The 16,640-nt window shown below is 40.7% G+C and overlaps 1 protein-coding gene across 4 annotated transcripts in view; it reads left to right on the top strand.

Moving 5' to 3' along the window:
• The window catches only part of LYPD6B (LY6/PLAUR domain containing 6B), a 252,349-nt gene that overhangs the window by 123,281 nt on the left and 112,428 nt on the right, over nt 1-16,640 (top strand). For 2 of the 4 annotated variants that reach the window (XM_015093423.4, XM_060409977.1), the window contains exon 2: nt 345-415. The exons of the other annotated variants lie outside the window; for them this stretch is intronic. In XM_015093423.4, coding sequence (XP_014948909.1) covers nt 411-415 — 5 coding nt within the window. In that variant the 5' untranslated portion in view covers nt 345-410. The remainder of the gene's footprint in view (nt 1-344; nt 416-16,640) is intronic. 4 annotated transcript variants of the gene reach the window in all.

Here is a 16,640-nt window from a genome sequence, read left to right as displayed (position 1 = left end):
TTCTTTATCCACTGAGCCACCTGGTTATAGCAGGACTGAATTAAGTGATTCTCTGGGATTGGAAAGAGGAGCATTGCCTGTGCTCTTTCCTGTTCCTGCCACTGCTGAAAATTTGCATCCACTGTGTCTACATTCTTTGGATATTTCTGCCTGGGGATAAGAGGACACTGTCTGAAGTCTGGATCTTTCTTGTACCTGGTTTGTGGCTGGGAAAGGTTATTGAGCCTAAGGACCTCTTTAAGACTTGTCCCCTGCCAAAAGCCTCTTACTTACTGTAAAAGCTTTTTATCCCAATTGTCTACAACATCAGTCATAATGATACCTTTCCATGTTCATTTGTTTAGATATGCCACACTGCTGCCTGCCTTTGGCAAGCCTCCTGGACTAGGCTGCTTTTGTTAATCACATGGATGTTGTGAGTATTATGTTCACAAGTGGATGCAGAGAAGATATTTTGATCGAACTACAAATCCTTAGCGTATGAGCTACTCGTGCTTAGCAAAAACTATATTAAACAGTGGTGATCCAGAGTTTCATTAATCTTGGGGATTATGCTGCTTGCCCATCTGTTAAATACTGTGATTTCTATATCTTCCTGTAATCATATCGACTTTTTATGAAAGAACTTTTGATACTGAGCTGTGTCTTGTAATGTTTCAATGTAGAGGTGGTTGTTGATCTTAATTTGTGATCCTGAATTCATTTCATCTCAAGTACTTTTATGTTGTAGCTTCCTGAATGTTTTTAACAGGAATGTACTTCAAACAGCTCTCAGTCCTAATCTTGTACTTCTGTTCATTGAAGATAAGCAGCAATTTCTTTTTTTAAAATTCAAATAGAGTTGATTTAAAATGCTGTTAGTTTCCGCTGTACAGCAAAGTAATTCAGTTTTGTATGTGTGTATACACACATGCACACATCTATACATACAGAGATATATGTGTGTGTGTGCTTTTTCATATTCTTTTCCATTCTGATTTATTATAAGATATTGAATATACTTCCCAGTGCTATACAGTAGGTCCTTGTTGTTTATCTATTTTTATATATAGCAGTTTTGTATCTGCTGATCCCAAACTCCTAATTTATCCCTTCCCCTCCTTTCCCTTTTGGTAACCATAGTTTGTTTTCTGTGTGAGTCTGTTTTGTAAATAAATTCATTAGTGTCATATTTTAGATTCCACATATAAGTGATATCATATCCTATTTGTCTTTCTCTTTATGACTTAATTCATTTAGCATGATAATCTGTAGGTCCCTCCCTTGCTGCAATGGCATTATTTCATTCTTCTTTAGGGCTGGGTAATATTCCATTGTGTGTATATGTGTGTGTGTACACACACACATTGTTTATCCATTCATCTGTTGATGGACATTTATGTTGTTTCTGTGCATGGGCTATTGTAAATAGTACTTCTGTGAACATTAGGGTGCATGTAACTTTTTGAATTTGCATTTTCTCTGGGTATAGCCCAGGACTGGGATTATTGGATCATATGGCAACTCTGTTTTTAGTTTCAGGAAGAACCTCCGTACTCTTCTCCATAGCGATTGCACCAATTTACATTGCCATAAACGATGTAAGAGGGTTCTTTTTTTTTCCCATACCCTCTCCAGCATTTATTATTTGTAGACTTTTTGATGATGGCCATTCTGACTGGTGTGAGTTGATCCTTCATTGTGGTTTTGATCCAATCTCAAAGAAAGGCAATGCCAAAGAATGCTCAAACTACCACACAGTTATACTCATCTCACATGCTAGTAAAGTAATGCTCAAAATTCTCCAAGCGAGGCTTCAGCAGTACGTGAACCATGAACTTCCTGATGTTCAAGATGGTTTTAGAAAAGGCAGAGGAACCAGAGATCAAATTGCCAACATCCACTGGATCATGGAAAAAGCAAGAGAGTTCCAGAAAAACATCTATTTCTGCTTTATTGACTATGCCAAAGCCTTTGACTGTGTGGATCACAATAAACTGTGGAAGATTCTGAGAGAGATGGGAATACAGACCACCTGACCTGCCTCTTGAGAAATCTGTATGCAGGTCAGGAAGCAACAGTTAGCACTGGACATGGAACAACAGACTGGTTCCAAATAGGAAAAGGAGTACGTCAAGGCTGTATATTGTCACCCTGGTTATTTAACTTACATGCAGAATACATCATGAGAAATGCTGGGCAGGAAGAAGCACAAGCTGGAATCAAGATTGCCGGGAGAAATATCAATAACCTCAGATATGCAGATGACACCACCCTTATGGCAGAAAGTGAAGAGGAACTAAAGAGCCTCTTGATGAAACTGAAAGAGGAGAGTGAAAAAGTTGGCTTAAAGCTCAACAGTCAGAGAAAATGAAGATCATGGCATCCAGTCCCATCACTTCATGGCAAATAGATGGGGAAACAGTGGAAACAGTGTCAGACTTTATTTTGGGGGGCTTCAAAATCACTGCAGATGGTGACTGCAGCCATGAAATTAAAAGACGCTTACTCCTTGGAAGAAAAGTTATGACCAACCTAGATAGCCTATTCAAAAGCAGAGACATTACTTTGCTGACTAAGGTCCATCTAGTCAAGGGTATGGAGAAGGCAATGGCACCCCACTCCAGTACTCTTGCCTGGAAAATCCCATGGACGGAGGAGCCTGCTAGGCTGCAGTCCATGGGGTTGCAAAGAGTCGGACAAGACTGAGTGACTTCTTTCACTTTTCACTTTCCTGCACTGGAGAAGGAAATGGCAACCCACTCCACTGTTCTTGCCTGGAGAATCCCAGGGATGGCAGAGCCTGGTGGGCTGCTATCTCTGGGGTCGCACAGGGTTGGACACGACTGAAGCGACTTAGCAGCAGTCAAGGCTATGGTTTTTCCAGTAGTCATGTATGGATGTGAGAGTTGGACTGTGAAGAAAGCTGAGTGCCGAAGAATTGATGCTTTTGAACTGTGGTGTTGGACAAGACTCTTGAGAGTCCCTTGAACTGCAAGGAGATCCAACCAGTCCATTCTGAAGGAGATCAACCCTGGGATTTCTTTGGAAGGAATGATGCTAAAGCGGAAGCTCCAGTACTTTGGCCACCTCATGCAAAGAGTTGACTCATTGGAAAAGACCCTGATGCTGGGAGGGATTGGGGGCAGGAGGAGAAGGGGACGACAGAGGATGAGATGGGTGGATGGCATCACTGACTCGATGGACATGAGTCTGAGTGAACTCCGGGAGTTGATGATGGACAGGGAGGCCTGGCGTGCTGGGATTCATGGGGTCGCAAAGAGTCGGACACAACTGAGCAACTGAACTGAATAAGTAGCAAAGTTGAACATTGTTTCTTGTATTGGCCATCTGTATGTCTTCTTTGGAGAAAGGCCATATATAAGTCTTCTGCCCATTCTTTGACTGGGCTGTTTGTTTTTGTTATTGAGCTGCATGAGCTGTTCATATATTTTGGAAATTAAGCCTTTGTCAGTTGCCTCTTTTGCACGTATTTTTTCCCAGTCCTTAGTTTGTCTTTTGTTAATGGTTTTCTTTGCTATGCAAAAGCTTATAAGTCTGATTAGGTCTTGTTTATTTTTGCTTTTATTTCTATTGCCTTGGGAGACTGAACTAAGAAAACCTTGCTATGATTTATGTCAGAGAATATTTTGCCTGTGTTTTCCTCTAGGAGTTTTATGGTATCATGTCATATATTTAAGTCTTCAAGCCATTCTGAATTTATTTTTGTGTATGGTGTGAGGGAGTGTTCTAACTTCATTGTGTCAAGCAGCAATTTCTTATTTTATTTCTTATCAGTTATCAACAGGTCTAAACAACTCTCTTAGTTGTGCTGCCAGGACTGAGAAAAGATGAGAGAGAGGGAGGGGAAAAAAATAGACAGATTGACAAAGTATGAGATAAAGACGGAAGATAGCATAGTGGGAAGGTGATGTAGGCTGCTAATCATTTGAGGGCTGTCAGTGTCCTGCAATAGTTTATAAGTTGAATGTTACCTGTTACCTGTCTTCAGGCCCCCAAAGCAAATGTGGGTGTGGGCCATGTGTCTGGTCAGTGGCACTTCTGCCTCTGTTTGATGACTGAAGGATGGGAGAGTTGTCAGCAATGAGGGCCCCAGAGAGCTCGAGATTGCTGAGTCTTAAGTCTGTCTCTTAAGTGAATAGTCTCACAGGAAATTGTCTAGAGTAAGACTGAGTGAGACACCCTGATGACCTCCATTTCAGACACGGCTCTTCTTTGGATACGATAGCTCAAATTCTTGCCTGTTTCATTTGATTTTCTGCAGCATAGCTGCTGGCTCACGATTCCATTTCTAGAAGAGGCAGCCTACCCGTGTGGAAAGGACCTGTGAGACACAGCTTTGCTGCCACATACTATGTAATTTGGGGCATGTCACTTCCTCTCTTGGTCTCGGTTTCCTCATCTTCAAATCAGAAAGAAGAGGCTAAAATGATACCCAGGAGTGCTGTCACTCTAGGAGTCTCTAATTCTGTGGATTTTTCTGAGATACTTTTCTCTTTGAAGGAATTATATTTGTCATCAATCATTTTTGGCCACTCTTTGTGTTTTTTGCTCTTACTTATCCCCCAAAACTTTACTAGTCAGACTAGTAGGCTGCCTTTTCCAGGCTTAGCAAGACACCCCGAGTGCAGCAAATAAAAGCAACATTCTAGGTGGAGTCCAGGCTTCCTGGTACACACTTAGACTCAAAAGGTTGATGTGGAAATGGACTCACCTTCCATGTGGCATGATTTGATTTTCTTTGGGGTAAGGGGAAAGAAACTTGGAAAAAGTGTGTAGGTTAAGGCCAAGTAGACATGATTCCTTGTGTCTTTTCTCCAGGAAAGGAATCAGATGCTGCTCGAGTCTTTCCATTCTTGGCTCCGGGGGCTCCAGTGGTGCTGGGTAAAGCCTCATGTTTTGCCAGCCTCTTTTCTGCAGATGGAAAAAAATTCATTGGCAGCTACACACCAAGAAGGAGAAAGGCTTCAACACTATTTTGGAGCTCCTTAGCAGAGTTACTTAGAGAGTTACTGCTGAAGATGAGGACAGCTTATTTCCATCTTACAGATGTGCAGTTTGTTAAATGCGCTTGGCCCTGCCCCATTAAATTAGCCTTCCACTCTCGGTAGCTTGTTGAAAGAATTGCTAGGGCTCTGCTTCATTGCTCCTTGGCAGGCAGTTTAATAGAGCACTTCGATAGCAAATGTCAAGCCAGAGTACTGAGGTTTAGAATTATGGCCTGCTTGAAGCCCCTTGGCTTCTGTGGACTGATGCTTTTATTTATTTATTTATTCTTAAATTTCTTTCCTTCTTTCTTTTCTTTCTTCTTCTTCTTCTTTTTTTTTTTTTTTTTTTTTTTTTTTTTACTGTGGTCTGTTCACTTGTAGTGACAGAACCAAGAGCGACTCTGGATCAGACAGTTTACTGCTTATTTAGTTGTATTTTATGATTCTCTTTTTGTCAGTTCCTAAATCCCATGGGCGGAGGAGCCTGGTAGGCTGCAGTCCATGGGGTCGCGAAGAGTCGGACAGGACTGAGCGACTTCACTTTCACTTTCCACTTTCATGCATTGGAGAAGGAAATGGCAACCCACTCCAGTGTTCTTGCCTGGAGAATCCCAGGGATGGGGGAGCCTGGTGGGCTGCCGTCTATGGTGTCACACAGATTCGGACACGACTGAAGCGACTTAGTAGCAGCAGCAGCAGGTTTCCTGTGATATAAGTGACCCGCAGCCACTGATTTCTGTGCATATCTGGGTTGCTTCCTCTTTACAGACTCATATTTGGGAAGGTGAACTTTTTGGCTGCAGAGATTCTGAAGTTCAAAGTAGCCTTTGTACCTGTTAAAAAGGGAGCTCTGGGGCTGTGTGGTCCATTTAATGAGGTTCATGAATGCTTTATAGTATCACTGTGTGTGTGTGTATTTTTTTTTTTAAGTATCATTGTTAATCAGTGATCTTACACTCCCCCCACTTCTTTTGACTTAAGATATTGGAAAGGGAGTCAGTATAACATTTTTGGGAACCATGAAAAGTGAGCAGGTTTCAAAGGTGTCAAAATGCATTTAATGGTGATGTATACAGTAAGGTTCTAGATGGGTTGCGGCAGGAGTAACAGAACTTCTTGGAGCATTTGTTTAAATAGCTTTGGCTTTTTGTAGGATGTTGTTCTTTGCCAGAGTAAAAGAGAAGAGGTTTAAGCAGAGGTTGGGAAGCATCCTTTGTACCTTCACTGTGCCTTGGTTTTTAGTATTGAGCTGCAAGGATGGAATGTGAATGAGCTAAACAGATTTTGAAAAACATCATTTATTCAACAAATATTTGTTGATGTGACTTGTTGGTGTCAGGAGTTGGAGATATAGTAATGAACTTTTCTAGGGCATACATTGTATTAAAGAAAGAGGGGAAACAAACAAGTGTGTTTCTGGTGATAAGTGCTGTGCAAAAATAGGGAGAGGAAAAGAGAGAAAAGAAAGAAGAAAAAAGGAAACTTCCTTTCCTTGCTGCTTTGGATTTATAAGCTAGATATTGTCATTTTTACCACAGGTTTATGAGGTGGTTGCTATTAAATGGGAGTCATGCGTATGAAATATTTGTTATGGTATTTGTTGTTGTAGTTAAGTATTATCTATTACATGGTATTCTGACTTTTTACAAAGTCACAAAAGAGACTCCAACCCACCAAACCCTTTATTGCTTCTGAGGTATTTGTCGGCATAGGAACTATTCCTTTGGGGATGGGGATGCTGCATAAATGGAGAATTGTTTTACTTCCCCTGCAGTTCCAATCACTAGAAAGTGTTCCTCTGAAATAAAAGCAGTTTGCTTAGGGATAGATTTGAATCAATGATAGAATTTGAAATGATGCCAGGCACCCCGTTCTTTCACAGTGAATGACGTGGCAGAGGGGAAGGTTGGTGGAGGAGGAGGCAAAGGAATGCCGTGGTTTTGCATTAGCCAAATCTGGAAGGAAGCCAGAATGCGTCTAGAAAGTGCAGAGTCCACCTGTGTTGTCAGTCACCATCTACCAACCCAGAGCTACTGGATCAATACCTCTGGGGTTGGTGTGCTAAACAGTAGTGAAGAGGCAAGGCTGAGAATGTGCTTAGTAAGAAGGTACCTTCATATTTTTAAACAAAGTTACTTTGGAATCATGGAAAATATTCATGGCAAGAATGAACTCTTCAAAGCACATTACTCCTAATTAGGTCTGGTCTTCCTAGAGACCTTGTAATATCCTATTGTAAGCTGTGATTTTATAAATTTTGAGAGTTCCTTTAGGTTAAAAGGATATTGTTTAGTGACTTTTTTATGGAACGATTGAAGACAGGAGGAGAAGGGGGTGACAGATTGGATGGCATCACTGACTCAATGGACATAAGTTTAAGCAAACTCCAGGAGACTGAAGGACAGGGAAGCCTGGGGATTGCAGTCCATGTGGTTGGAAAGAGTTGGACATGACTTAGTGACTGAACAACAGCAACAAAGCTGTGTTTTTTTAAAATAAAATTTGAGGGTTCCTTTAGGTTACAAGGATATTGTTTAGTGACTTTTATTTGTATGGCTAAATATGCATATGTATGATTAAATAAGTATGCATTTTTTCCAGTCTCTTTCTATGAAGGTTTAAAATTATTTTTAAATAAAAAATTAGAAACATCAGAAATCAAATGGGAGATGATTTACCAAGAACCAGAGGTGATATCTTATTGAATATTTCAGTTTTGGGGGGCACCTTCCTTGATTCTCCCTGCTCACCCCTCCATTTCCCCAGGCTGGATGAAGTGCCATTTCTATGGGCTCTCAGATTATCCTATGTATATCTCAGTCACAGAAATGATCCCTCCTTAATTCAGTATCTGCCCATGGCTTTCTGAAAAGCTGACTGCGCCCTTGAGCTCTGAATCATCAGGACTTTGCATGGTCCTTGACATGTAATAGGAGCCCCATGTATGTTTACTGAATAGATGAATGAATAAATGAGTTACTAAGATTTATATCTGGTTTGAACTTCTTGGTAAGCAAAGCAAAAAAAAATATATATATATATATTGACTACACAGTTCTCATAGGCATATAAAACAGAGCATTATTTTTACAGTATTTTTTTCCTTGGTGCTAAGTTCCTGAAAGCCTTGATGAAACATGATATAAAGATAGTAAGTTTTGAGAAGTGTTTTCAATATTTAATCAGCTACTTGTGCCCTGGACTCTGAAAAAATTACTTTGGTAGAGCCTGGCAACTGGAGGCCAACTCCAGCACCTGGAGAACCTGGGTCTTCATTAGCCTTCTAGCAGATTACCTGCTAGAGCATCACTTTCCCAGATGGCAGGGGCTCCACAAGACAGCTTATTTTATGCCACTGGACTTTATTTTCATAATTGGAACTATTTAACAGATACTCTATTGAAAGATTTTATTGTGCTCACAGTCTCAGGCATTAAATGGAGTGTGTGAATTATGGGAAAACATCCAATAGAAAGCAAATGGTGAGGATGCTGCGGTCAGTTTCGGACTTCAGCATGCCTGTGGGTTTTTCAAATTCTTAAAAAAAGAAAAAATATTTTTTTGCCCTTGCTGACATGTAAGCTTTATGAGAAAAGGATTATTTTTTTAGAAACAAAAGTGACTATCAGAATACAGGTGAGAATAAGCTAATACATATCTGCTTAGTTAAAAAATATTTTTAAACCAACTTCCTTTATGAAGAAGGAATAGTGCTAAGAAGTACAAAGATATAGTTGCTGAAGGAAAGAAGGTTGTTTTTTTTTTTTCTGTGATGTCAGGAAGGAAAGAGCAAGGACAATTAAAAATTCTTTGATTCAGCAGCATAATTATTATTTGAATGTTTTTAAAGAATATATTTTCTTTTCAGTTGGATAATCAATTAGTGAAGAAAGACACTGAGTGGTTAAGGGTTTTGAGTCTCGAGACAGTTTGAAAAGAAAGGACAGGAAAAATAAATTTATTGAGTGTCTACTTTTTTTTCCAGGCAGCTCTAAAGAGTTTTTAGACTTTTTTTTTTCTTTTTGTCTAAACTCTTGTGGTAATTCTGTGAGTCTGGAATGTAGATGTTAAATAAATTGAGATTGTACAGTTAGTGTATACATCAAAGCCAGGACCGAATGTATACATGAAAGCCAGTTAAGTGTGTTCTAAAGTTCAAGCTGGTGTTAATTTTTTATTTCAAACCTGCTCCAGTGGCTTCCTATTTGCATGGAAGGGACTCACAGGGGCTTCAGAGCTTTACAAAGGTTTCATTCAAGAGCGTATCTGGCATTACCTGTATTACAGAAATGTCATACAGATATATGCATGTCTATACTTCAAGAATGTGTAGAATGTATTTGAAACCATTATGTCTAGAATATAATCTCAACAAGACCAGAGATTTTTTTGGAATATTTTTGTGAGGTAACAAATTGCCTAGAACCCCATCAGTATAGCAGATGCTCAGTAAGTATTTGTGCATGCCAACAAGGAAAGAGGCGTGGTTCTTTGAACAAACCATGCTTTATTTCTATTGCTAGAAATTTTCCTGTTTCTGTTTTTCTTTTTATAAACAATACTTATACAGGCTACAAATACGTTCTTATACGTACTTCTTCGCACTTTATAAAGAAATAGAGAAATATTATATTTTTTCATTGTAATAGAGTCTTGGAACTGCTGGATCAAAGGATAGTTTGGATTTTGATATGAGGGCAATTTGACACAACGTATCAATGATATTATCTCAAATAGCATGTGAGATTGTTATTTGTTTCCCCTCAACCTGGCTGACAGGAGGAGTTTTCAGGCTTTCCCCTCTTAAACGCTCATTAAATTTCGAAGTTTGGTAGGCTTACTGCTTTCTTACAGTTTCTATTTATCTTTCTTAGAAGCTGGGACAATACAGTGTGACTTCTTTCTTTCTGTGTTGAGAGAGTATGTATGATGATACTACTCAATGAAATTATTTTTTAAACCCAAATTATGTTCTTTTTCCTAACTCTCTGGATTCCTGTTTGAATATATGGACTGTATTGTCATTGGTGACTATGTGCCTAAAGAGGAAAAAATAAGCCTAGAATTGGTTGTATCTCATTAGCAAGTACAATTGCACCACTTGGTGAGAAACTGTGGATACATTTCTGAACCAGACTGACCGCTGTGGGCATGATCTGTCGTTGGGAACGTGGGGTCTCTTGCTCTGGCCCAGCCAGCGATGCAAATGCCTGAGAGCCCATAGTATGTTCCTGTCAGCTGTTAAAGATGCACTGGAACAGCTGCTGTCTGACCTTGGTTGTTGCCCCATAAGCAGATGTGGGTGGGCTACAAATATGTTCTTATACGTATTTGTGCAACCAACAGATCTTTCTGTTACCAACCAGGATTCTTGGCTTCCTCAATCAATAGAAATTGATCAGAAGCCAGGCAGGAAATTCAGGCTCAGCCTTATGGGGCCCCTGCTGCAGCAGAGGGGAAGGAGAACAATCAACAGGTTCCCTTGCCTGCTCACTCCCCCAGAAGGGTGAGCTGATTCCTTCCAAGGGGTGAGGTGGGGAGTGTGCCCAGGGGTTGGGTCAGGGGGTTGGCATAGGTTGTCTGCCCGCCCCTTTGGTGGTGGTGTGTGCAGGGGGCACGGGCACCAGTATTCTGCTTTTGCTCCTGGCTCCTCAGAAGAGGCAGTTTTGTATCTTATTGTCCACAGTTCACCCCAGTTACCCACGCACACAGTTATTTTTAGTCTCTTGCAGTTTCTCTGTATTTTGCTGCTGGGGGACATGTTTGTGCAGGTGCAAGCACCACAGCAAAGGGTCCCAGGTCTCGTCCCTACCCAGCAAAGAATGTAGAGGGCACTGGCTTCTTGCTGGCCTCTGCTTTGCATGGGTTTGAAAGCAAAGGACTTTAGAGAACTCAGAAGCATGTGCTCAACATTCTCCAAAACAATCTGTATCCTCTGACAGGGTTATTCATACAAGAAAACGTTGTAAACAAGTATAGAGTTGACCCTTGAACAAGCTATGTTTGAGTTGCATGGCTCCACTTGTAGGGGAATTTTTTTCAATAGTAAGTAACACAATACTACATGATCTCTTGTTGGTTGAGTCCACAGTTGGTTAAATCTGTGGCTGTGGAATCACAGACACAGAGGACCAACCCTAAGTTACATGCAGATTTTTGACTGCACAGAGGGCTGTCATCCCTACCCCCCTTCTCCTCTTTTTCTTTTTACTGGGTTTTTTATTTTTTATTTTAAATTCTTATTTATTTAATTTTGGCTATACTGGGTCTTTGTTGCTACACTTGGACTTTTCTCTAATTGTGGTGAGTGGGGCTGCTCTCTAGTTGCAGTACATGGAGGTCTCATTGCAGTGGCTTCTCGACAGATCACTGGCTCTAGGAGTGGGAGTCTTGGTGGTTGCAGCTTGTGGGCCCTAGAGTGCGTAGGGCTCAGTAGTTATGGCACACAGGCTTAGTTGCCCTGTGACATGAGGGATCTTCGTGGACCAGGGTCGAATCTGTGTTCCCTGCATTGGCAGGCAAATTCTTAACCCCTGGACCACCAGGGAAGTCCTCCTTTTTCCCGTCTTTGCTTAGGCTACCAGGAAGTTCAGAACCATGGGTAAATTCTAATAACTCATTATGGCTTCAGTAGAAACATGCATGGAGCTCATATTCCATGTCAAGTACCGTGAAAGTGCCTGTGGGTTCAGGTTGCGGCTCATGAAGGAATAGTTTCTTGCCTTCTCGAGCCCCTTGTTTTGGATGCTTGCCCTGGAAGAGGAGAGCCCAGCTTTTCCCATGGAACATAACCGTCTCCATTAAACTTATTAGCACTAGAAAGGAGGTGGCTCATTTTGCTCTCAGGTGGAGACAAAGGCTGCTCTTGTCCCGGGTGAAGGGCCTTCGGTGACTTGATTAGTGCACAGGCTGGCCTCTGCTGATTTTCAGATGGAGACCATCAGATATCATCCGCCGCCTCATTAGGCTGACACTGGTCCTGCCCCCTCTTGTAATAATGTCACTGGAGCACTTAATAATCTTGGTAAGTGCTATAAGCATGCACTGCAGAAGTAACCCAGGGTCAGCAGTGACAGATGCTCAAAAAAGCACTTGTTTTCTCATCCCCGGCTCTGGTTAAAATATAACAAAGCAAGAGGTAGAATAATCACACAGATTTAAATATTGAAGGAGCAGGACTGTGGCCATATAGCTGTCTTTATGTCTGATTCAAGCTTGCAGGTTTTCAAGATTGAGGGGACCATGAAATAAATTGGCTGATTGCCATGGACTTGCTGAAGGGTTCATTTGTTTCAGAGAAGAGAAGGCAGAGAGGGGTCCTTAAGTGTTGGAAGATGTATAAGATGGGCAATATTTATGAACTCTTCTTTTCCAGTGAGAATGGGAGAAATAAGTCTTATGTTGATTAAAGGAGTAATTTAGATTAGACTGTAAGCAGAACTTGCTGGCTAAAGATTGGACAAGCCCATGGGTGGGGAGTGGACTAGGCTCCCACCTTTTTTTTATATGTTCGCACACGTGTGTATATGGTCTTCCCTGGTGGCTCAGTGATAAAGAATCCGCCTGCCAATGCAGGAGATGCAGGTTCGATCAATGGGTCGGGAAGATCCTCTGGAGGAGGGCATGAAAGCCACTCCAGTATTCTTGCCGGGGAAACCTCATGGACAGAGGAGCCTGGCAGGCTGCAGTCTGTGGGGCTGCAAAAGATGTAGGCATGACTTAGCAACTAAACAATGACGATAATGTATGTATATATGTATGTGTACTACTTTTTAGAGTAGACAGTTATTTTCTTTATTGGAATTGGATTCCAGAAACTGTTTGTTGGGCTGATACTGGGCTGTGCACTAATTCACAAGTGTATATATAACCTGCCCTCAGAGAAGCAGGGGATGTGGCAGGATTTCAACAGGTCATTCTATATTTTGTGGGTTACAAGGATACAGTGGGAAGGGCTGGGAACAATGGAGCATTTGTCTTGGTGCCACATAGCTGACACCATCTTCTCTCTGTGGGTCAGCGCTGGAAGACTAGAGCCATAGGTGAACCTGTGACAGTACTTCCCAGGATGTGGTTGTTGTTTAGCTGCTAAGTTGTGTCTGACTCTTTGCAGCCTTGTGGTCTGCAGCATGCCAGGCTTCCATGTCCTTCACTATCACTCAGGGTGTGGGTCTCCCTTAACCAAAAAGGGGGCAATGCCTTCAAAACAGAACAGTCTGGAAATGGCAAAGTGAAGAGACTACTTTCTGTCCCCATGATTCTCTGACACAGGTTAGCACCATTTCCCTGGTGAATGAAGCTGGGGGAACGTAAGTGTGAGAAGTCCACTAGAGAGCTGAATTTGATGGGAGTCCAGGGTATCCTGCCAGGGGACAGGCAGCTGGATGCTTGATCCTCAGGGACTTCATTAGATCTCAAACACCTCCTTCTCCACGAGTGCTGAAGTCCCTCCCAGATGAAATAACTTCTTTGAAGTTATCCTTGCTTTTAGAGTACTTCTGTAGCATTGGGGTTTTATTCCTCATACTGTTTGAAAAGATTTTCCTTAACTTTTACAGTTGGATGGCCAGGAAAATAAATGATTCTGAACCTGTAACATATTAGCTTGGTGAATTTAAACAAAATCCAACACCAAGGTTACAAGTTCTTTTTCCCTTCGTGAGTCTGTTCTTTCTCTGGAAAGAACTTCTCTCCATTTGCCCTCTCTTTGAACACTGTCTAGGTTAAAAGACTAGAAAAAGCTGCAGTCTTAAAAAATAAATATACAATAGATGGGATTTGGCCAGAAGATGAAGAAAACTATGTTAAGAGATTTCCTGCAAATTTATGTCACGTACATTCATTTAGGGCCTACTGTATACTTCTAGGGACTGGTGAATAGCAGGAAATCTTGCCCTCAATGCTAGAAAGGGCTCACCTTCTCGCATGGGAAGTAAACAATTACGCATGTTAGATAGTGATGAGTGATGGGAAAAGTAATAAGGGTAAGGGGATCTCAACAAATCCATGGAGTAAGTCATGTGACTTTTGGGGGATGTGCTGCTGGAGTTGGTGGGAGTTGGAGGGGTATGGGTGGGACCAACCCAGGAACCAAGAATAGCACCTGCCTTGAGGAAGGGCTGGAATTTCCCTGGTGTGTCCTTTGGGAGTAGGGAGGGAAGAGAGATCAGAAGATAGCCAGGATTTATTAAGCTGGTTTGCCATGAAAGAAAGTAGTCTTTCACTTGTTTGCACTGCTTTTGGCCTGTAGTTTTTGACTGAGTACTTTCACATGTACCAGTCAGGTAATGACCCTCTTGAAAACCTTGTTGAACGTGTTTGCTGGTTTAACTGCACGGACATGTTAGACCTGATAGTTCATCATTAAAGGAATTTAAAGGGAATGTGCAAAAGAATTTGGAATATCTGCAATTTATTAGGCTTCTCACTAGAGACTTCATTTTATTTAGTTGCTATATTTTAAATGAATGAATAAAGTGACTAGAGGCTTTTTGCCTGTTTATTATTTGAATAGTAATTCATAGAACATGGTAAAATGCAGATCATTTCTTTTAGTTAAAATAAGTCTTCCCTGTCTCCCAGTGCTTACAGAAGCAACCACTGCTAGCAGATGCTGTTAGCATGGTATTTTTCTAGAATGAAAATAAAGACCCTTTTCCTTATGAAAAATAAATGATCATGGCTATATACATTGTTCCAGACCTTAAGCATTTTAGAGCTCTTCAATATCATAAACATGGCACTGTCTCATTCTTGTTACTATTCAGTTACCTGAGAAGACCACAGTTTAATCCTTCCCACATTGATGGACATTAAAGTTTTTGGATCTTTTGCTATAACAATCAATACTGTAATGAAAGTCCTTGCACACTCTTCTCTTTGCACATGTGCAAGTGTGTCTATATAAAAAATTACAGGAACGGATTGGTGGGCAAGGAGGAAATGTGTATTTTAACTTTTGATGGACATTGCCAAATTATGACAATTGATACTCCCACCTTGGCCAGGAGTCCCTGTGTTCTTGCATCCTAAGCAACACCTTGTGTTACGCGTCATTTGTGTTTGCAGTGTAGGCAAGAAATGCTGTTTGTTGTCGTTTACTTTTTATCTCTCTTAGAACAAAGTTGAATTCAGAGATGAACAGTATTGTATTTTGGCCAAGAAAGGATTGTCTGTGTGACCATGAGTCTTTGAAATATGTGGGGACTTCTTGGAAATCTAGTACCTGGTTAATTTTATAAATTGTCCTATGTGCTAAAAAAAGAAAAAGAATATGAATTCTCTTTGTTGGGAGCAGGGTTTTGAACGTATTTTTGGATTAATCTTGCTGGTTAAATTGTTCACATTTTCTGTTGCCCTACTGGTGTTTTTCTCATCTGTTCTCCAATCACTTCTTTTAGAAGAGAATGTCTCCCACTCTGGGTTTTTCCAATTGTCCTCATAGTCAGCTTTCCCTTGACGTTTTTGTAGATGATTGCTGTTTAGGAACATTGCAGTTTATTTCTTTCTGGTGCATTGCATGCATGAATTGCTCCTTTTAATCTCTGATGTTAATATTACTATACCTGCTTCTTCTCTTTTTAGGTGGTGTCTGGTATATCTTTCATTTTCTGTGTTCTTTCTACATTCCTATCATTTTGTCCTGTCCTAGAAATGTCATCTGAAAACTGCATAGATGAATCAGATTTGTAAACCCATTCAGCGTTTTGTATTCTAATATATGGATTTCATATGTTCATACTTTTTGAATTACTGGTGTATTTCAATTTATTTCTGCTATGTTATTCTGCATTATGTAAAAACTTTTTTTCTATTAGGAATAGCTCCTGTATTCTGTTGTATTAATCAAAATTTCTGTTATTCTTTTCCCACTCCCCTCCCTAAATGGAAGCTGAGTTAGTTTTCTAAGGCTGCTGGAACAAAGTGTCACCCTCTGGGTGGCTCAAAACCACAGAAATTTATTCTCACAGGTCTGGAGGCTAGGAGTCTGAAATCCAGATGTCTTCAGGGCCATGATCCCTGGAAACCTGTAGGGGAGTCCTTCCTTGCATTGTCTCAGTGTCTGGTGGTTGCTGACAATGTATGTAGTATTTCTTGGTTAGCACCTGGATTACTCCAAACCCTGGCATCCTGATCACATGATCTCCCAAGGATCTCTGCAGGGTTTCTGCTCTTTATTATTTCTTTCTGTCTGCTTGCTTTCGGTTTATATTGCTCTACTTTTTCTAGATTTTTGGTATGAGACCTACAGTATTGCTTTGAGACATCACTTTTTTAATGTTTTCATTTAGTGCTATACATTTCCCTCTCAGTACTGCTTTAACTGTGTTCAACTTATTTTGACCTATTGTATTTTCATTTTCATTCAATTTAACAAACTTTAAAATTCCCTTTAAGACTTTGACACATTTAGAAGTGTCATTTGGAGTTTTACCTCTTACCCTTCCGTTACTGATTTCTGGTTTGATTCATTGTGGTTGGAAAATATATGCTCTGACTGATACAGAGTCTTATAAATTTGTGGAGGTGTGTTTCATGGTCCATGATGCCTCTTTTGGACAGAGTTCCATGGGCATTTGGAAAGAATGTGCTTCTGCTGTTTTGGGATGGAGTGTTGTATAAATGTCTATTACTTTCTGTTGGTTGATGGTA

The sequence above is a fragment of the Ovis aries genome, chromosome 2 (assembly GCF_016772045.2).
Source record: "Ovis aries strain OAR_USU_Benz2616 breed Rambouillet chromosome 2, ARS-UI_Ramb_v3.0, whole genome shotgun sequence".
NCBI classification, from domain to species: Eukaryota; Metazoa; Chordata; class Mammalia; order Artiodactyla; family Bovidae; genus Ovis; species Ovis aries.
The sequence above is the reverse complement of the archived record's forward strand: the minus strand, read 5'-3'. Positions and strand labels throughout refer to the sequence as shown.